This window comes from Gopherus flavomarginatus, chromosome 10, assembly GCF_025201925.1.
Source record: "Gopherus flavomarginatus isolate rGopFla2 chromosome 10, rGopFla2.mat.asm, whole genome shotgun sequence".
NCBI lineage: Eukaryota > Metazoa > Chordata > Testudines > Testudinidae > Gopherus > Gopherus flavomarginatus.
In genome coordinates this window covers 29,594,296-29,617,033 of record NC_066626.1, presented here as the reverse complement: position 1 = coordinate 29,617,033, position 22,738 = coordinate 29,594,296, and the positions used below count along the sequence as shown (strand labels likewise).

Below are 22,738 nucleotides of genomic sequence, written 5' to 3'. Positions count from 1 at the left end.
ACTCCACTGTACTGCTTTGGTCTTTTTTCAGAGGTTCACTTTCATGCTTTAATATTTAAAAGGGTTTGGAATGACTTCTCCAAGTAATCCTATCATAAAAAATGATTCATGAACAGGCTCTGCCCTAAGGTCCTCCCTCGCAGCTGGGCTCCCTCTGCTCCGGGGCTGGGATGGAAGCTGCAGCCCAACGCAGAGCCTGCTGCCTGCCCGCCCATGAGATGCAAGTAGGAGGTGGCCCTGGCTGAGCAGGGGCTGGCGTGAGTTGATGACCTGGCATCTCCCCCCCCTCCCAATCCTTCCATTCCTGCTCGCTTACAGTATCAGACTTTTGGTGTCCAGACTTTCTGGTTGAAAACTGGACACCTGGCAACCCTGGTAAATGTTTAGAGGACTATAAAAATCCAGTCTCCAAATCTAGATATGTGACAGTCACATCTGTTATTGTTTTTTTTCTATTTTGGGGACTAAACTTTGGAAATGCAAATGCAAGGTGTGCAGTTGCATGCACAGTTGGCTGTTTTTCAAGCACAACTCAAACATACATTATTAAAAAATACGTAGCTCCTAACCATTATTCTTATTTACCCTTTCCTTTTCAATGAAATTCATCCTCCCCACAAAAAGCCCCAGCACCAGATTCTATGCAGCAGTTTGCAGAAGAGGTTCAATGCTCACCAACATTAAGGGCAGGCTCCGCCTCCAGCTGCTTCTCCTCTGTGACGCTAGCTGGACCCTAAATATATAAGTGCTGATCCAGTGCCCCATTCTCTGGGTTTGATACCCAAACTCTCCCCTTTTCTGGTTTTTTTCCTTTGTTATATAAAGAACAACAAAATGAAACCTCAAGTCACACTTCCTCTTGAGGTAAGTTTTTTCTAGTATTATCCCTGGAAGACCTCTCTTTCTCTGTCCTTAGTTGCCTCTACTATAGAGAGATACTTCTGGGATGAAGTACTAGGCTCCATTTGAACAGGCTGTGTGACTGAATCTGCTGTAATAAATCTGTAACTCTGTGTGGAGTCCTAGAACCTGACACACTGTCACAGACTGTAACAGATACAACATACCTGGGCACTGTTCTTAATGGCTGACACTTTGTGCTCCACATTTCTTTGTCTTTCTGAAACTACGGAATTCTGCAATTGTTTTTCCAGTGGTCCCTAGAACAAATTAAATATGTAGTGTGTAGACCGTCTATGATGTCTTAAACAGCAATGCTATTTCACCTTACACAGAACATTCCATACCAATAACTCCACTACAACATCTAGCACAGAACATGGAATTCAGGGCTTGATCTTCAGCTGGTGCAAATCACTGTAGTTCCACAGACTGATAAACAACACCCACTGGATCTTGAGATCCGAATGGATACAGGTAGTGTTAAAAACATTTTAAAATTCAATATATGTTTAACAAACAAGAAAATCCAAAATAAAAATATAAGATTGTTTATATTGAGGAAAAAATATTTTAATACCCCAGTAAGCACATACATTCTATGCACAAATTATTAACTTATTAACAGAACTTAAATGAATCTGTCTGAATTTTTCCATCAATATAACAGTTTTCACAAAATGTATATTGTACAGTTTGGGATTTTCTTGTGTGGTTTTAAAAAATACATTAACTTCTTTTAATAAATTTATGGAGGGAATGGTATAATGGAACTGTCTACGATGGCATGTGGCCCATCAGCAACTGCCAGTAGCAAAAATCCCAAAGGGCTGGAGACAGGACATTAGATGGGGAAGGCTCTGAGTTACTACAGAGAATTCTTTCCCAGATGTTTGCCTGGTGGGTCTTGCCCACATGTTCAGGGTCTAACTGATCGTCATATTTGGGGTTGGAAAGCAATTTCCTCTGGGTCAGATTGGCTGAGACCTGGGGGGTTTTCACCTTCCTCTGCAGCATTGGGCACAGGTCACTTACAGGTTTAAACTAGTATAAATGGTGATTTCTCTGTAACTTGAAGTCTTTAAACCATGATCGGAGGACTTCAATAACTCAGCCAGAAGTCAGGGGTCTATTTCAGATGTGAGTAAAGTTCTGTGGCCTGCAATGTGCAGGAGGCCAGACTAGATGATCACAATGGTCCCTTCTGCCCTTAAAGTCTATAATCATTAGCATAACAAGTATTAATAATAAATACAAGCTAAAACTTAACAATGAAACTTGTCTTATACAACACAAGTTTAAAAACTGCTCCATGCTTCAGAAACACAGGTGCCGACTCCGTGGGTGCTCCGGGGCTGGGACACCCATGTGGGAAAAAATGGTAGGTGCTGAGTACCCACTGGCAACCCCCCCCATCAGCTCCCCCCTACCCCTGCACCAAGCGCCTCCCAATCACTGGCAGGCCCTGTGGATCAGCGCCTCCTGCCAGCTGCGAACAGCTGTTTCACGGTGTGCAGGAGGCTGGGGTGGAGGGGGGAGAAGTGAGGATGTGGGGCATTAAGGGCTAGGGATGGCATGTGGGCAGGAAGAGGTGGAGTCGGAAAAGGCAGGATGGGGTGGGGCCTTGGGGAAAGGGGTGGAGAGGGGGCAGAGTCGGGGGTCAAGCACCCCCTGGCACTTTGGAAAGTTGGCGCCTGTGTTCAGAAATAATGCCATCTCTCACAAGGCATTCCTGTAGTTTCTTAAGATTAACAGTAACATACTGAAGTTACTTAAATTAACGTGTAAGGTCCTGATTCTGCAAACACAAATTTGCAAATGCTGTTTACACAATTTGGAGACAGAGGGCCAGATCTTGCCCTCACTTTTCCTGTTGGTTTCATCATAAGAGGACAGAATTTGGTTCTCAGTACCAGTGATCAACATGGCCAAAGCAGATTAATAAAACGTAATATGTTACCTGTACAGGCATGCTGGCTGCAGCCAATATCCTTCTCTCTTCTCTTAAGCAGTTTGAAATAATAACTGTTATGTGCATAGGATTACCATGGTATTTTCCCTGCAAACATAAACAAATTGTAAACGTTAAAATTAAAAGAAATCTAGGGTCCTCCCAATGTAAATAATAAAAATCTTGATTTCATTGTCTACTGACTGGCCTTGTATAGGTTTAAGAGATTTTGCTAATATTTCCCACCATTGCTAACACTGATTCAGCTATAAACCAGTGTTATCCACAATGGGAGCCATTATGTAGATAGCCTGCCTGGTAGTGACACTATTTTCAGCACTGTGTCATTTAGACTTGTTCTGAGCTGGATTAGATGACACAGTGCTGGTACACAGTGAGCCATGCACGCTGGGGCTCCCAATGATGCTAATGCTGACAAGGTGTTAAGAATGGTTGGAGTTTTTTTGAGAGTATTTGTAGTGTCGACTAGGCTGACTTGATGCAACTGCATGACTTCTTTAAAGACAAGTACTGCATACATTTATATGGTATTTATTATTTATTCACATCCCAGACGCACTTAAAGGCCCCTATCAGAGTCCCACTGCGCTAAGTGCTATACAAACACACAGCGCACGACACAGTCCCTGCTCCCAAGAGCTTACAGTCTTACAACAGACCAGTCACACAAGTAAGTTTAATGAGGAGGTAAGAACAAATGGGGTGGGAAGACAAAGATTACAGTCTAAATCAAAAGGCCTCTTATGTAACTTATTTGTATGTCTAGATAATATGGAGGCTTCTACAGCAGTAGTGGATTTAAAAACAATGTGGATTTAAAGCCTCTTTAAAAACAAACCGTGATTAAATTGATTACAATAATCTGATAAAATGTATTACTGCATGTAGATTTATGCTGCAATGCAGAATCATTTCGTGCCATTATTGTGAATATATTACTATAAAGATTATTAAATTATAGCCATGAGTTATGTGGCAATGGAACAATTTGACCTTCAAATGAAAACGTATCTGGTTTGAGATGATTTTCTTGTCAGCATATTTTTGATGCATTTTTTTAAATCAGGTTTTCCATTTTCAATCCAGCATGTAGCATGCATTTGAGCAAGAAAACTATGTACCACATGTCAGCATACTATGTACGCACAAAAGACTTCCCCAGTATATACCAATAGACTTAAATCTGTTCTCATTTTAGCTTTGAACAATTTTCATTCCAATAACAGATGGAAGAAGCAGTTTTCATCCCAAGAACAAGGAGCCCAATTTTCCTCTTATTTACACTAATGTAAACCAGGGGCAGAATCAGTATCTTTAATGGAGTTATACTAGTTTAGAACTATTGTGAGATAAGAATCAGGCCAAAGGGGAACAAATATTAACAAAGTTTGTGCTGTCTTTGGCAAACTAGAAAGCCTGTACCCCTTCCCTGAAGCACGGCCTTTCACAGTAATATTCTTTTGTGCTTTTGCCTCTTTTTCTGTAATATTTGTTTACCTTACTGTTTTTTCATATTTTTATTATAATTTGTACAGTACAATTTCTCACACTATTCCAGAATCAAATACTTAGTCTCTCTTGCAGTGTTTCCCCTTCTCCATCTTTCTAATTTAGTTTTCACTCTCCTCTGGCTTTGTTTCTATTAAGTATTTTTCTTATTCTTGCTCTTTCTTTGCCTGGCACAATCAGCTTCACAATTCTTAAAACATCTCTTTATTTCTTAAACCAGTTGTTCCATTGTCTGTCAACAGGGTGAGGATGTGTGATGGAAAAGTGCATAGACTCATCATATCTTTTCACATCAGTGTGATTGCACAGTTGAATTCTTAGCAGTAGCACTACATGCAAAAAAACAAAAAATGTAGAAAAAATCCCATGGTGGTTTTGGTTGAGGCATTGATAGCTGGAGGGTGTTCTTCATTGCATTACGCTGTCTGCAGTTGCAAGGCAGCGGAGTATGAGAGAAAGATGGACCTTCAAGAGGAATACAAATCATTTTAATCACTGGGACTGGCTGGTTGTTATTAAACATTGTTGTGCTTCAAAACAGAAATTGCACTGATGTAAAAGGCACAGGACTTTTGTAGTCAGTTGAATGGGGAGTGAAGGATTACCTATCCTTCCCAGAGAAGCTTGGGCTTTCATCACACCGGGCAAGTCTATACTCTAGCGCTACATCAGTGCAGCTGCACCGCTGTAGCAGGGCCGGCGCTACCATTTAGGCAGCCTAGGCAATCGCCTAGGGCGCCAGAATAATTGGTGGGCGCCGTTTTGCTGGAGGGGGCGGCAGGCGGCTCCAGTGGAGCTGCCGCAGTGGTACCTGTGGAGGGTCTGCTGGTCCGTGGCTCCAGTGGAGCCGCCGCAGTTGTGCCTGCGGACGGTCGGCTGCTCGCACGGCTCTGGTGGACCTCCCGCAGGCACCACTGCGGCAGCTCCACCGGAGCCGCAGAGCACCGGACCCTCCGCAGGCACCACTGTGGCAACTCCACCGGAGCCACGGGACCAGCGCACGGGGCGGCGAAATTGCAGTGCGCCTAGGGCGCTCAAACCCCTAGCGCCGGTCCTGCGCTGTAGCACATCTGGTGAAGATGCACTATGCCAACTGGAGAGCACTCTCCCATCAGCTTAATAACTCTACCTCCGTGAGAGGCGGAAGCTGTGTCGGCGGGAGAGCATCTCCCACTGACATAGAGCCAGCGTGGACAGGGCTTAGGTTGATGTAACTTACATCGCTCGGGGGGTGTCTTTTTTTCACACCCCTGAGTGCCGTAAGTTGCAACAACTTAAGCAGCAGGGTTGATCAGCCCTTAGTGTTGAAACAAAGCTTCAGAGTTAACCAGCTGAATGCTAAGTAAAGAACCTGCTATACGGGGTAAAATAAATTTCCCACAGCTGCCACATGTGCTGTATGTCCTAATGTGCCTTTGAAGTGCGCTGAAAAGATAGTGACAAGTTCAAGGAGTTGTGCTTACATGCAGCAGTGAAGACTTTAACATTACTGTGGACTCCAGTTCACTATGTACATAACCTAAAAAGAAAGGAGGTTCTACTACAGCAGTCATTTGCTTTGGGGAGTAAAGGGCAAAGGCTAGATTGTGATTTTAGGCACAGCCCTGAGCAAGGTGGTGGCAGATAACCAGCGCTATTCTAGGAATCACTGCACCTCAGACATCCCTCTAAAGTACAATTCCCTCCTGGCCTCCTCCTTGCTGTGGGGTGAAGATAAGGGGAAGGTGAGTGGGGAAGGTAGTTGTTGGTTATTTACTGACCTATACAAACTCTTTCTTGCACCAGCTCAGCTGTGCTGGCCAGTGTGTTACAAGAGCAGAGCCAAACTTCTGCACATTCCTCAGTTCTCTGCCCACTTCCCACCCATTGGCTCTGTAGGACTGAAGGAGAGTGAACAGGTGCACAGTGCTTGCTTATCACTGCTCATGTGGACACAAGGGTGTAGCCCATGCAGTGGTAAAAGGAGGCTTCGTACTCCCCTGTACGGGCACCTTGTCAATCTAGCCCTCAGTAAATTCCAAATGAAACTTTGCTCCAACCTTCAACATACATGAAAGGAGGTGAGGGGAACATGGGACATCACTTGTGATCAGGGCTGGGATTTGAGGATATTCCTGCAGAGGATTGAAGCCTCATCCTGTTTGACTAGAGCTGTGCTTCATGAGGAAAGGGATAAGATTAAGGGTTGTCCAAATCCTCAACTGGTGTAAAACAGCATAACTTCCATTGAAATCAATGGCTAATTTATACTACCTGAGGAACGAGCCCTGATGTTTAGCTAGTTCTTTCTAATTCTTGTAGTTTTTGTTTGCTGATATTCTTTACTGTCCCATCTCCTACATTTGAGTGTTCTGTCCTGGAGATGGCTGGCTGGAAGGAGTCTTTGCTGTGTCATGGTGTCTCCACAGGCAATCTGCAGGTGGACAGCCTGAGGAGTGGGTAGTCTGGGTGAGGCACTGCCCAGCAACAGAATCCCACCAGCCTGTAACAAAATCTTAGGGTTTAAGCAGTGTGTTTAATACACCACAGACCTGATCTTGCAATCAGACTGTCATGGGCAGACCCTTGAGCCCATAAAAGATATAAGGGTCTGCCCACATGGATTGCAGAAGGGGATCATAACATTCAGTGACAGACTCATCTCAGAGACCCCTCTTTCAGTTTAGGCTGGGGCCTTTGAGCCCATTTTAAGCCTTAGACTGGGGGCATGGGGATAAACTGAGGTCAGAGTTTCAGCATCAAGATGGCTGAGAAGCAGCCATCCTAAAGAATCAAAAGAGGGCAAAAACGAAATCCCTCAGACTCTGTAGTTTTTTGTCATTGACAAGTGAAAGAAACAGGATTCAAACAAAAGCTGTTTAACAAAGTCAACAAAAAATGAAATTCTGTGTTGGAGTCAGGAAATGTATTTACATAGAAAAGGCGTTTCAAAAGAAACTCTTGTTAGTGGGATGATTTAAAATCCCCCGCCATATGATCACCAGGTAACAGGGACTTTCCCAGCATTTCTACAGATACCAGTTGTACACACAAGTTTTTTTTCTTCTCTCTCTTTTTTTCACAATGAAAAAGAATTAATGACTGAGCTGTTTGAGACCAAAGTGATTAAGGGGAAATTAACTCCCTTCCCTCTCAGCTCCACAAAGCTCAAGTAAATAAAATTTTGTGTGTAATAAACTACACACTGACTGGTGGTGGGGAGAGAATTCTCTCACCCCTTGCTCACCACAGGAGTGCAGGTCACCTCTGCAGCCTGTGTGAGGCAGAGGCTGTGATTGCTTGGACATGCTACATAGATGTTTGTGGACACAGGGGCAGAGTAAGCCCAGCCCCCTTTTGCTACACACCCTAAAAAACATTGTTCTAGACTATGGGGAGCTGGCATGGAGCCCAGCTCCATGGCTTCCTGGGAGTAGAAAGTCTCTGGTGTCCCACTTTGCCATCACTCAGCAGCAGAACCAAACATGGTGCTGCTACAGTGGGAGCTGCTTTGGCATCAACACCAGTGGGTGAACACAGTGCAGACAGTGTCTTAAAAATAACAAGATTGAAGCTCGTTTATAAGCTATATTACATCACCCACCTTGTCTCTGCTATACAGAATAACATATTTAAAGACTTAACACTTAATGTTCCAACTCGTTTTATACAATTCTCAATGATTATTGTATTTGCTGTTGAAAAAAGTATGCAGATCCCCACCCGTTTTCTTCAATATCAGTTTAAATTCTCCACAAAAAATTCCATCCTGGTTCAATTTTGCCCTTAGTTAACTAATGTCGTTGAAGACAGAATTTGGCCAAGCATGAATTTGGCCATTGAGTGAGAAACAGAAAATGATCTCCCCAAACCGGAGAGTCAAAAAAAGATGTTGGCGGCAGAAGAAGATGGAAAAATTCAGAAAAGAGCCTGAACTCAGGGAATCCAATCCTAGAATGTGATATAATGTACCATGCCATCCTGCCAGCCAGCAAAGGAGAGTACAAATTCCACAATTAGGCAGAATAGTATTTGTTTATGTATATAAAAAACCATCAAGTATCTTGATAAACACTTTACTCTTACAGCAGTTTTCTATTGTGAATAAGTTCTAAACTGAGACAGTGGGAAATCTTTGCTTCCTTTAGTTATTTCCCATAACTTGATTTCAAGCCTCTGGGTTTTTCTTGTAAGTGTTATGGGGCTTATTAATACCTAACGTAGTCTAAGGGAAAGCCAACAGAGAAGAGCGCTGAGGTGAACTTTTCATCTGAAAGTTTTGTTTTTATCTTTTAAATTTACTAAAATTTCCTCTATCAAAAATATTTTCCTGCTCCTTTCCTTTGTTTCCTAAATATAAAAATATTTCCTTTCCTAATATAAAACATTTACATAGTGATCTACAATATATAACTAATTAATATTTGGACAGGTTTTTTTTTCTCAGTAACTACCAGGACACTGTTGAATGAAGCAAACAGTTAGTGGAAAATGCTTTCATTCTGAACAGGTGAAAATATTCTCTGAATGCTGGTGACATTTACTAAGAAAAAACCCCCATACATTTCCCACAGAGCATATAGATTCTGCACTTTATATAAGACAACTGACAAGATACAAATATCTTAATAGATCATGAAGAAAAAGAGAAACTGATTACTGCTAAAACAGTTAATTCGCAATAACCTTTTGGGATAGATATTTTTGGCCAAGTTTTCAAGCAGCTTGTAGAAGTATTTCAAATATTAATGAATACAAAATCTTGCATGTGCAGGTGTAGAAAGGCATTTGTGCAGGCTAAATGAGGGACTGCATATTTAACTAGTTTTACGCTGCAATTATTATTTGGTGCCTAGAAACTCCTTTCTATGTGCAAATATGTAGTTTTGCCCCGGTAATTCCAGAATTCTCTTGCACCGCCCCCCAGTCTCTTGCACCTCTTCAGTTCCTCTCTTGCTCCCTACAGTCTCTTACCTTCTTATAGTTTCCTGCCCAGACCCCTAATCATAGAGCTCACTCAGCCATGGTCCCAGGTAAGCTTCAGTTGGATTGTAAATGGTGAGAAAAAGGCAGCCATCTTTACTAGAGGCAGCCTCACTTCAGGATACAAAGACTGCAGGGAAACTTAGGCCATCTTAACTGAGAAACAGCTTGCTTCATCTCCATTGAAAGTAATGAGATGGTGTCCATTTTGAATATGGGAAAATTCATGAGTTCAATGCCAGCAATTATAAGATCATGGAAAACTTTAAAAAACATCAAGATTCATGATCAGTGATCTTGAAAGCATTGCAAAGGAAAATTTTTAATTGGGTGTGTCCTTTTTGATCAGCAAATTTTTAGTTTGGTTTCTGTTTTTTTTTTTTTTTTTTTTCTTTTAAGGCTCTTCCTAGCTGATAAGATTTGAACTAAAGAAGATTACCGCATTTAAAGAAAGTGATCAACTGCAACGCACAGATCATCCCTAGAGAAGTCAAAGATAAGATTTGTTTTTTTTCAGCCTTCTTTCAGCTCGTATTTGCTTGCAGATACAGACCTACAGCTAAGAAGATTTACTTTAATAAGATTAAAGTTTATGAAACAGAAACTCCTTAGACAAAGAGCAAAAGAAGATTCAATCAAGAGACAATCAAGAGTCAAAGCAGGATTCAGATAATAGAAGAAATAAATTAAAGGAGCCCTTTACAGGATTCACCAGTCGCTCATTAAGAAAGAATTAGGAGAAATTAAAGCCAAAGAACAGAACAGAAACTTATTTTTTGCTAGTTAGATAAGACTCAATGAGATAAGAGAGTATGATGACAGCATGGTAGAAAAGTCTTACTAGGCGATTTTAGAAGAAGATTTAAGAGATATTAAAACAAAAATTCTAAAGAGAAAGATTGACAGATTTAACTCCAATTCAGCAGATTAGATAAGAAGCTTCTGCAGAAAAACATATGATTAAGAGAAAATTTCAAGTTTGATAAGATTCTCAGAATAATAAGATAATAAGAACTTAAGACAAGATGATTTGCTAAACAATACTACAGTATTTAGCTCGTATAGTGCTTTTTCACAGCAAAGTCTCAAGGCTTCAGCAACAGGGACTCAGTACGTTGTGATTTTTATGCTAGAGTTGGCAACCCTGTTTTATTGCTTAACATGTAACAAGTCATCTAGACCAGAGTCTCAACATTTGTTTTTTTATATAGTATGGACACAAGTAATTGACAGACCCTCTCTTTTGGACACCTCCTCTCTAATCTGTGATCACGTGGGCCATTGCTATAACAATACTACAGTATTTAGCTCGTATGTAGTGCTTTTTCATCAGCAAATCTCAAAGTGCTTCACAACAGGACTCAGTACCGTTTGTGATTTTTATGCTAGAGTTGGCAACCCTGTTTTATTGCTTAACATGTAACAAGTCATCTAGACCAAAGAGTTCTCAACATTTTTTTTTTATAGTATGGACCACAACGTAATTGACAGACCCTCTTGTGGACACCTCCTCTCTCATCTGTGATCACGTGGGCCACCTCTCTTTCACACAGTTCATTTACAAATCATGATCTCATAACAGTCCTATAGCAACTATACCAATTGCTTATATGGTAAATTAATGTAAGTATTTAATTCTTAGCTTTGCTTTGCAAACAAAGAGGAACAGCCAGCACTTCAAACTGTACTAAGATCTGATCAGATTTTTACAAGCTACCCCCAGCTTTACACAGACCACAGGTACATGCTCTGCATGTCACTAATAGTGGATATACTTCAATGGAAGTGATTCAGCTGAGAATCTGAATGACTGTGTGGATAGTGGCTAAAGCAGGGAACTGGAAGTTAGGACTGCTGGGTTCTACTTTTGATGTACACTGATCTGGTGTGTGATCTTGAGAGTCACTCACCTGCAAAGGACTCTTTTTATTTTTTTAATTGGGCTTGTGTCCTTTTTGATTCTTTACAAAAATGTTTTTAGGTTTGGTGGATTTTTCTGTTTTTTTTTTTCTTTTTTTTCTTTTAAGTAGAAGTATCAGGGATGTCAACTCTGGTCTTCCTAGGCTTTCTTAGAGGCCCTCCTGGATGGCTCAGAAGATGTTGGTTGAAGGGGGAGGTGTTGTTGAATCTTTTACAAAAGTTTTCATTCCCCAAACTGTTAATTATTTATTGAAGTTAAACAGGGTTTTAAAAGAAAGGGTGTTTAAACAGTTTGACAAAAATCCTTTCCCTTCCCAATTGCTCATTTTTCACTCTCCTGACTCTTGTAATGTCCTGGCTTCACTAGATCTCCAGTCACCACCATACAGTCTTCCAGACTATACAGATCTTCAATTTCCAAATGGTATGTGTTTGGTTTTTTTAAAGGCAGGAAAAAACTCTGTTTGGTTTTTTAAAATTTTATTTTTAGAAAAAAACTCCAGACCTTCTTTATGCCCCATAAAGAAGAACACAAAGGACAAGCCACCCTTGTTTTCCTTTGCATTCTTTTTCATTCTACCTTTAAAAGGATAGCAAACTCTTCAAAGGGCACAGGATTCTTTCCCAATGTGGTCTTCCTCCATTTACCCATCCATTAAGTAGGTATGATAATACTTACTGTACTGTGTTATGATTCTTTGTTTATAAAGTGCTTGAGAATTCTCTAAAGGCAACTCTTCAAGTTTGGAGTATTATTACTAAAAGGACATTCAGATGGCCATTATGTTTCTGTTTTATCTAGGTCAAAGAGGAAGTACCTGTGTCAGTAACTATTTACTGTACTTATTTTAGACTTATATTTTTAGATTCCCCTCCCCCATCCTCAGGATGCATGAAAGAAGAGAACTCAAAGGCAACCTCCTTCTTTTAGGCAATTCTCATGATATGGGGAAGTCCTAGAATGTACATATACAATTCTGTATTTCCCCTCTTCATCAGTACCTGCCTACTGTAAACTGCATAATTTCCAGGATCTGGTTAAATTCCTTAGGACACACAGAACTAAACTTTAATAATTTGTGGGCAGATAAACAGCAGAGTTTAATTAGTGCAGGCCAGGTCACTGTCTCTCATAGAGAAACACAGAGCTGTGGGAGGAGGGAAACCCAGAAAATTTAATGCAATGAAATGTACAGAATTTGCTACTAAGCATCTCCACACAGGGGAAGAGATATGGGGCCCACTGGAGTTTGCAGCAGATGAACTTTCCTTTCCACTTCATTTCTGATACCAAAGTGTTCTCCCTAATTTACCAGTAATATTTGTTGATCAATGCTATTTGGTGAGAGAGAACACATTCTGGTAAATTGCATGTCAGACTGACTTCAAGTCATTTTGTAATTTCACACAGTTACTGAAGTTAACCAGGATGTGTATTCTATTCTGATTATACTAATAATTTAACTTCGAAAGAATCTTCTGTGATTATTTAAAATCTGTGTGAGAGAGTGTGGCCAATTTCTGCCTCATATCGCAACTGGAGTTTTTGGTTATTATGGGTCCTTCAATGCGAGGATGCTGAAGAGCAAGCCTATTTAAGGTATAAAATGAAGCATACACCTAGGCTTTCACAATGTATTATACAGCAAAGGTTAGTAAAACCTGTAGTCTCCTTGTGATGGGGGTGAGATGGTAGCAAAGGAAGAGGATTGACTGATTTATTTTTCTCCTACAGCCACTCTGTACTAGAGCATTAGTAACACCCTCCCAAGAAAATACTTGCTTCAGAACTTCACGGTCAGGCCCCAGTAGATCAGGACTGAGCATAGACTATAAGAGTTTCTCTCTCCCATTTATGAGCCAATTTACATTTGTAAGTCCTACAAACACCAGTGAAAATGTACACAAACTGTTAGCATTGAGTTAAACAAGCAATAATTAGGAATTAGCCTGCCAAAAGAATATGCATTTCCACTCTAGTAACACAATTTCCACTCTTACATCTTGTCTGAATTAGAACAATTCTCTTTTAATTCCCCCACCACCAGAAAGCTTCACAGTTTCACCCAATCAGCTGTAGCCTGTTAGTATTTCCTGGCCCCAAAGACCCTCCCTAATTTAGACTGCCTGCACTGGGACTAGAATAAAGATTTGTACTGTCTGAAGCACGGGGACAAGCCGGCCTAGCCATAACTGAAGATCCACCCCCTTAATTAAGGGGGAAGAACGTCTAAGCCCAGGCTACAGCTGATTACTGGTGACAACAAATACAAGAAACAGGAAGGGAAATGAGGTCAGGTTGGAAAGTCAGGGATCCAGAGGGGGGCACTGAGCAGTGATCCCCTGACAGCGCCCACTGTTCCTCAAAGGTATCTAAGGAGTCAGCGGATATTGCCCAGATGAACTCCACCTGGATGTGTGTTTGGATAATGGACTAGAAATAGGCCCCGCAGTCACAGAGCACCTGCCCTGTCCAGCTTTCTCCTCGTGGTGGAACAAAGATTTGTGTGTATCCTTGAACCCTAGCTAAGGGGGAAGCACCTTTCAAAACATTAAAAACTCTACTATTGATCTACAATTAAGGCTGACCCAACAGAAAATGGTTTCATTCACACTGGTCCCTGCATAGGTTACAGTGCATGGGGCTTGCCAAAACAGATTGCTTTTGGTGATGTGAGTGTTCCAGAGCCTCACTGGCTCATGTAGGTTGGGATTGTCCCAGGATACAAGCCTTTTGACTAGAAGCATGCAGGAGGATTAATATTATGATGGTTACCTTCTTTAAAATTAATTCTCAGACGTGTGTTTTGAGATATATCCCATCATCTTGGAAACTCTCATGGAAAGCTTGGTTGTCTAGAGCAGTGCTTCTAGCTAAATGACTCACATTGCTTAGATGGAAAAGCAGACTGCCTAGAAGGACAGAAGTTTAGCACAGCAACTGGGCTGACCTGGCAGCTAACGGGCAGGTAACATTTCAGAAAACAGGGACCTTAGATAAACTTGAAAAGCTTTTGTGTGACTTTTAAGAAACCTTTGATTAATTCTTAGGGAACAGAAACAAATGTCTATCTCCTTTTCCTCTCTGACCCCCTTCTTTTCTTCCCCTCCCTTTTCCAATTTATTACCTTTTTGTTCTTCTGCCTTTTTTTCCTGTTGTTCCTTATTTTGGGGGGGTGGATGGGGGAATCAATTAAATAAATGAATAAAATCCCCCACCATAGCTAATGTACTGGTGGCAGGCTGGCTATCTTAGTTGGTTAGAATGGTATATAATGCAAAAATCACGAGATTATGCCTTCTCCAGGCCAAGATTTTTAGTGGGGCATGCTGGTGGTTAAAGTAGGTTGCCTATTGTAACAGGATGTTAGTAATGAAAACCAATAGTCAATCAGTCTTGTACAGTAGAACACATTAAATATATCTTTCCTATTATTTGTTGTTTACCCACGCTGATTTAATGCATCATTGTAGGCCAAGTCCTGACACAGGGTTGAAGGAGACAGAGAAAGGATGATGGTAGCCCAAGGAGGACTAGGTAATGAGATCTAGAGCTTGTCCTTCCTAGGTCACAGGTTCAAATCTAGTCCAGGTCACTGGCAACCAAAAGTTGTTAGCAGCTAATGGCTTGTTTGGCCTCCATTCACTTTACAGAGATAAGAACCCCCCTTGGTATTAATTCACACTGCTGATGTCAGTGACAGGATTGAGTTACATTGCTGGGACAGTAAGGGGAAGTTTTCACCTGCATCTTGACCAGCATCTGGCTTGTGGATAAATAGTCCGCTGGGTTTTTAATCTGGTATTGTTCATGAGCACTAAATCTACATGAACAGATTTAAAAAAAACAATTCTGCTCGTGCATCAAAGGTAACATTTTAACACTGAGCATTAAAATAAATATATTGTATAAAAGGAGTGATATTTCAAGGGAGGCAATGTGGCACTGAAGCAGGCATTAAAAGACAACACTCTGTCATGTTCTCAGTGTTTCTCTATATGTTCCATTCTCACCCTGTTATAATCTTTAACAGGAAACTGCAGCTCACACTTCAATGGCTATTGTTTCCATCCTCTGCAGCTGCTTCTCAGTACGGTGTTTGTTAGAAATATTTGTTAAACGCCAATTGGAATCTCCTATTTCACAGCATATGCTGTTTTTGTCACTTTCCTTTGTTGCAGTGAAACAAAACAATTTTAGGAAATATCTGTCACATATTTTTTCTTACTGGGGAAGTGACTTGTGTAACCATGTTGAAATAAGAAATGTAGTCTCTCTCACACTCACTCACTCACTCTGTAATTGTTGGTGGGATGGACTGGTATTGTCACATATCAGTGACAAACTATCAAATGACTGTTGCTGTGCATGTAAAGCTAGGTTATTATTATTTATTATTTGTAGTACACTAGAACCTAGAAGGTTCAATCTGATCACCAGTATTATTGCATTCATCACAATCACAGATACTATCTGATCAAAAACCATTCACATGCAAAAAAGCAAAGTCTAAAGTGAAATAATTAGGCATACAGAGATGGGACATCCTTAAAAACAAACATATTAGCAAATGGCTAGACCAGGGGTCGGCAACCTTTCAGAAGTGGTGTGCCGAGTCTTCATTTATTCACTCTAATTTAAGGTTTCACGTGCCAGTAATACATGTTAACGATTTTAGGTCTCTTTCTATAAGTCTATAATATATAACTAAACTATTGTTGTATGTAAAGTAAATAATGTTTTTAAGAAGCTTTATTTAAAATTCAATTAAAATGCAGAGCCCCCCAGACCAGTGGCCAGGACCCGGGCAATGTAAGTGCCACTGAAAATCAGCTCGCGTGCTGCCTTTGGCACGCGTGCCATAGGTTGCCTACCCCTGGGCTAGATATTTAACCAGCACTCTTGCCCCACTCATAGGAGTCATGCTTGAGGTGAAAGGTGGGATATTGGCTGCTCATTACCAGAGTCATCCTGCTAGGATAGGGCCTAAGATGGGCAGCTGCAAAGGAAAAATGTGAGACCTAGCACATACTGCAGATGAACAATCTGCACTAACCAGTTTGGCAGGGAAGAAAGGCTTTGACCATGTTCCCTTGAGAGACCATGCTCCCTTGGGACTAAGATTACACAGCTGGTGCATTAGCCATTCTCCTTCCCTCGAGCATCGAGTTAGATTCCTTCCCGCTGCTGAAGGGGATTGGAGGGTGAAGAGGCTTCCTAAGCCCTTTTCTCCTTCTAGTGCAACTGTGCAATGAAAGACAGGATTTGGTCCAAACTTAGGTTTAATTTAGCTCACATCATAAACCCATGAGAGAGCAGCATTGTAGTTGAGGAGAAAAGTTACAGTGCAGCAACTCTATATAAAGTCTTTCCACCATAAGAATGATACACCTCTACCCTGATATAACACAGTCCTCGGGAGTCAAAAAATCTCACCGCCTTATAGGTTCGACCATGTTATATCGGATTTGGTCTGGTATGGCGTGCCGGACTGGACCAGCTTCCCTGGCAGTGATTTAAAGGGCTCGGGGCTCCCCGCAGCGGCTGGAGCCTCTGGCCCTTTAAATCACGGCCTGAGCCTGACTACCAAAGCCCCAGCGGGGATTTAAAGGGCCTGGTGCTCCAGCCGCTGCGGGGAGCCCTGTTCCCTTGAAATCACTGCCGGAGCTTTGGCAGCGGTGCTTGGGTGGGGATTAAAGGGCCTGGGGCTCCCTGCAGCCGCCAGAGCCCTGGGCCCTTAAAATCACCACCGGAGCTGTGGCAGTGGGGCTCGGGCACTGATTTAAAGGGCCTGGGGCACTACACAAATTCAGATATAATGTGGTAAAGCAGCGGGCCTCGGGTGGTGCTTTAAAGAGCCCGGTGCTCCCCATTGCTTTACCACGTTATATCCGAATTTTGTTATATCGGGTCGTGTTCTATCGGGGTAGAGGTGTACTTGCAACACTGACACCTGTTTCTTTCCCTAACCCTTACCAACCAAAAATAAATATATAAAACAAAATTAAAAAAATCTTGACCAACATACACACAAGCCTACCCCTAGGAGAGATCTGAGCCCTCCAAAAGAGAAAAGTGCTAGAGACTTTATGAAGTCTACTAGTGTCTTCTCTATTCTTGATTTTACATGGGAGGCAATCAGATACTACAGTGATGGGTAGCAAAATAAAACCCTAAGATAGAGAGATGCATATAAATAAAACTCAGTTCATTGTGTGCTTCATCCACAACAACAAAAGGAAAGAAAACAGAGTTGGTTGGAAATTTTCTGTCAAAATTTTTTTCAATGGAAAATTACTATTTAATTAAAACAATTTTCCATAAAAAATACCTGTGTTTTGATAAAATTTTCGTGGACACCAATTTTTTTTTTCAGTTTCAGCAGCAAATACTTTGATTTATTTATTTTTTGCTACTGAAAAGTAAGTTAAGTAAGACTGGCAGGCAAAATTTTCAAAATTTACTGAACATTTTTTATCTGACTTCCTGCATTTTTTCAGTTGAGGTGAAAACCTGAAAAAAGTCACAAAAAGTTCAGATGACAACAAAAAAAATTATTTGTTTTTGTCAAAAAATTTTATAGGGTAAAAGATGCTTTCCAACTAGTTCTAAAGAACAACAGACATTTCTGTGTAGTTTAGCTGTACTGGGTAAGTCTCTATAAGTAGAGTACCCATTAACATGATTTTGAATGTGATGGTGAGGACTAAGTCTGTGCCAAAACACAATGGATGCATCCTGTTCTCCTCACTCAGTTTTATTCAGTCCTTTTCAGGACAAACTCCTAGCAAAGACTGAATAAAGACTGAGACCCAATCCTGCACTGAGATCTGCTAGCATGGACTCCTGCACCCTACAAGCTTATCAAAACCTATATGGAATCCCACTGACTTCAGCAGGGTTCCATCTGCGTGCAAGGGTTCCTTTTATATAGTGCATATCTTTACAAGATCAGAAAAACAAGGAGGAGTTTGGTCCCAAAAGAACAAAAATTCCCACACTTGTCAAGTGTTCTCAGGATAGTCCCTTGATGCCATATCCAGTGTTTGGTCCTGAATGGATGGTAAGAGAAGAACACTTCCCTGACTTTGCTTAAGTCAGTTTCCTAACTCTGAATCTACAACATGACAAGCAGTGTCTCTGAAAGTCCATTTTGATATATGTGATTGCTGTATATTAATAGGATAAATCCTGAAATTACTCAATTTTACTGACAGAGCTTCCAGTGAGGTAAATGGGCCAAATATTAACAGGGACAGATTTAGGCAATCACTCGGGGTGCCTTGTTGGGTGTGGGGGGGGGGGTGCGTGCCAAGCTCAGGGTGCTGCTTTTGGTGCTAGCAACAAAAGGGAAAATAGAATGTTTGAAGTAAAACTTTTCAGGTATTCCACATGTGAAATCATTTTTCACTAACCTCCTAGAACATTCTGGACCTTTGTAGAATCTCGTGGAACTTTCCAGACTTTCTGAGAACTACATTTTCCTTGAAACTCCTAGAATGTGATCAGCCATGCCTTCACAGGTATATAAGGGGTGGGGAGTCACCAGTTAGATATAAGAACAAAGTGAGAGCGCAGTTGTGATATTGGGAATCTTGTTTTATTATGCAATAATAAGTGTACTTGTGTTTTTAAGACTTGAAGAGTGTAAGTAGTGACTAATAAAGGATATATTTAATGAGACGCCAGAGATATCTATCGAACCCCTCTCTACGCAACAATATAAAAGAAATACTGTTACTACTTTTGCCATGCTTCACATGTAATGTTTGATGACTTTCTAGGACTATGGAACATAGACTTTTGCTCTCCCTAATACTATCCGTTTTCCCCCATAGAAAATAAAAGATGCCCCCCCAAAAGCCTTCAAGAGCTCAATATAGGAAGCGGAAACCTCAATTGCAATCTAGTTTGCAGTAAGGGGCAAATCTGATGGGAAAATATCAGAATCAGAACAACATAGATTGTTACTGCCTAAAGCCCAATCGTCCTAGCGCAGAAGAAATTGAGGAGCAAAGCGTAAATGATAGAAGTCCTATTACTAAGGAATTAGCAGCTTTACCTGATGATAAGGAATGGAAATGTGAGGAAAGTGGAGAATTGTCCAGTTTTCCTGGCAGAGTAAAGGAGAGTGGTGATAAAAAAAGAATGTGGCTCACATGAAAAGGAGAGTAATGACAAAGAAAAATCTGGTTTACATGAAATGGAGAGAAATGATAATGAAGAATCAGTCTTGCATGATGGCAGAAACAGCAGCGAGAAAAATTGACACCACAAATCGATACATCAGATTCTGTGTTATGGCTGGTGATCCTAAACTCTGCTGATATTGATTGTACAATTTTGAATGGGCTGAGCAAAAATCAAGGATGTGACGTTTCCAGTAAGTGAGCAGAAGCACACTTCGCAAAGTCACACTGTGAAAAAGGGCTTGAGGATGGTGAGAAACTGAATCGGCATTGGCTAGTTTTCTCAAAATCCAACTGACAAAATGCCCTGGTTTTGTTGCAAAGTATTTGACAAGAATGCCAAATCCTTGCTTGTGCTTTCTGGGTACAATTATTGGCATAACTTAGCTGATGCTCTAAAGTAACATGAAAAGTCACACAGTCACTTTATGGCCTACTCCAAATGGATGGAGGTCGAGTGCCAACTCAAGATGAGAAAATGCACAGGCGCAGAAAACCAGCACGTTATTAGTGAAGAAGCCCAGCATTGGAGGAAAGTGCTGGAGCATCTGATACCTCAATTACCTTCTTCCTTGCAAAGAATAATTTGGCTTTCCAGGAATTGTCAAATAAGTTGTTAATTTAACATAACGGTAACTTCCTCAATTTGGTAGAGCTTCTTGAGAAATACGACCATGTTATGCACGAGTCAAGTAGTTCATAAAGAAGCTATGGATCATTACTACAGCAAAACAGTTAAAAACAAATAGATTTTATTGATTACTACACCATAATAATGGACTGCAGCCCTAATATTAGTCACAGTGAAAAGTTGTCATTTACAGTAAGATACGTTGAAGACAAAGATGGCTGTATCCAAGTAATGGAACACTTTATCTGTTTCCGGTCTGTGGATGACTCTACTGGAAAAGGCCTAACAGAACTGCTTATGAATGTTTTGAGTGAGAATAAAATAAAGCTTCAGGACTACCGTGGCCAAGGCTACAACAATGGTGTAAATATGAAGGGACGAAACAGTGGCATCCAGGCAAGGATCCTTGTGCTGAATCAAAGAGCTTTCTTTGTGCCTTCTGGCTGCCATTCCCTCAAGCTGGTTATGTCAGATGCAGCAGCATCTTCTTTAGATTCGATATCTGTCTTCGGAGTACTACAAAGGATATACACCATTGTCTCAGCATCAACTATCAGGTGTAAGATCCTCTTGGACAATGTTACAAATCTGACCATGAAGCCTCTAAGTGACACTCACTGGGAGAGCCACATTGATAGCATAAGGCTAGTGAGGTTCCAAGTGACTGAAGTTTATTATGCCCTGATGGAACTGGTACAGCTGAATAAAGCTGAGGCTGGAATCTGATACGAGGAGAAAGCCTGATGAAGTCAGATCACTGACTTGAAATTTCTGGTCTCAATTGTGGTTTGGCATGGTATCCTGTTCCAAGTAAACATTGTAAGCAAGGCATTACAACAAACTCAGTCAATGGACATTGCGACTGCTACTACTTTGATGAAGAGCTGCCTTGATTTCATTGTGGCCTACAGAAACAATGGATTTGAATATGCCTCACTGCTGCCAAAGAAACAGTAAAAAGCTCAGGAGTTGAGCCTGTCTCCAAGGAAACTCATATTCATTGGAAGAAGAGACAGTTTGGTTACGAGGGCAGAGATGAGGTGATGGGAAGCTCGGGAGAAAAATTCAAGAGGGAGGTTTTTTTGCTCATTTGTTGACACTGCTTGAATGCCCATCAAAAAAGGGTTTGGACAAATGAAGCACCACAAAAAGACCTGGGGTTTTCTGCATGACCTAAATAAGCTGCCAGCGAACAGGAAAACACTCTTGAATAATTGTACGGACCTTCACCGGATGCTTACACCTGGAGAATGTTTGGACATCGATGATAAAGACCTCTATGTTGAATTGGACAACATCTATCACATTTTGCAAGATGGGGAGCACATTTTCCACTCCAAATTTTCCAATTCATTCATGGTGCACAGCAGATGGACATTTTTCTTACTCAAGTATCAGAGGGGTAGCCGTGTTAGTCTGGATCTGTAAAAGCAGCAAAGAATCCTGTGGCACCTTATAGACTAACAGACATTTTGGAGCATGAGCTTCTTGCATCTGAAGAAGTGGGTATTCACCCACGAAAGCTCCTGCTCCAAAACGTCTGTTAGTCTATAAGGTGCCACAGGATTCTTTGCTGATTTTTCTTAATGTGTGGATAGCTTTGAAGATTCTGCTCATGCTGCTAGTCACAGTCATGAGTGGTGAGTGCAGTTTTTCAAAGCTCAGGATCATTAAAAAGATATCTTTGATCGATGATGGCACTTGAAAATGCCATTGACCAGTCGTTTGATCTCTCTGATGCTGTGCTTCAGTTCACAAGGGCAAAGGCGAGAAAAACGACTTGTTGAACAAAAGGACTAGGATTAACATTCTAAGGCTATCACCTACTGTAACACTATTTAATAGTGGTCCAACCCTGCATACTTAGATCCTTATTGCCTGTCCCGCCTCACCCTGCCCCAGCTGGCTGGTGCATATATTTCCTCTAAATTCAATCAGAGTTTTGCACTAAGAGGGAAATCCAGATTTTATCCAGTGGTATGAACTGCTACACAATAACCCAAAGCTTGAATGCTAAATAGATGGAGGATCTCCCTTTCCCATTTGTCTTCAACTTCTTGAGATGTAATGTTGTAACTTCATGTCCTTCATTTCCCCACTAAATATCTCCTTTTTGTGGGTTACACCGTGCAGCGGAATTAAGCAGAGTTCCTCCAGTGATTTCAGTGGTAAGATCTGCTTAAAAATCAATGACATAATATGACCCCGTGTTTTTAAATATGAAAAGCAAACTGTTCTAACTAAGGATCAGGTATCTCGATATCAGAGGGTAAAGTTTGGCTTAGCTTACAAGTAGGAATGATTCTGGGCCTTTCTGCCTATTCTTCATTTTATGTCGTAAACCCACCATATAATGTCAGTCACTGTTCATTCTCTTGTGTACCAAATTCACCCACACATTAGGGGGAAGGGAAATATATTTGAAAATATGTTGCCAGTTTAAAGTTAAAGGATAAAAGGAATGTGACTCATTTTGCCTTTGATTCTCATTTATAAAAATCCTAGCTAAGCCATTTCCAAATATCTTTAAAAACAAAATATAATTGGTCACGGTCTAAGGTTACGTCTGCTGTGTTTCATTTTGGAACTAATTCTTAGAAATGACAGCAGACTCTTCTCCTACCTGCAGCCTTCTCATTTTATCTGGTTGGTTA

The 22,738-nt window shown here is 41.0% G+C and overlaps 1 protein-coding gene across 4 annotated transcripts in view; it reads right to left on the bottom strand.

Annotated features, from left to right (window-relative positions):
• STAT4 (signal transducer and activator of transcription 4) overlaps positions 1-22,738 on the bottom strand; it is a 67,541-nt gene that overhangs the window by 28,294 nt on the left and 16,509 nt on the right. For all 4 annotated transcript variants that reach the window (XR_007776508.1, XM_050969512.1, XM_050969513.1 and 1 more), the window contains exons 4-5: positions 2,861-2,959; positions 1,068-1,160 (exon numbers count right to left, since the gene is read on the bottom strand). Coding sequence is in view for 3 of the 4 variants with exons in the window: in XM_050969512.1 (XP_050825469.1) it covers positions 1,068-1,160; positions 2,861-2,959 (192 nt within the window). In the remaining variant the exon portion in view is untranslated. The remainder of the gene's footprint in view (positions 1-1,067; positions 1,161-2,860; positions 2,960-22,738) is intronic.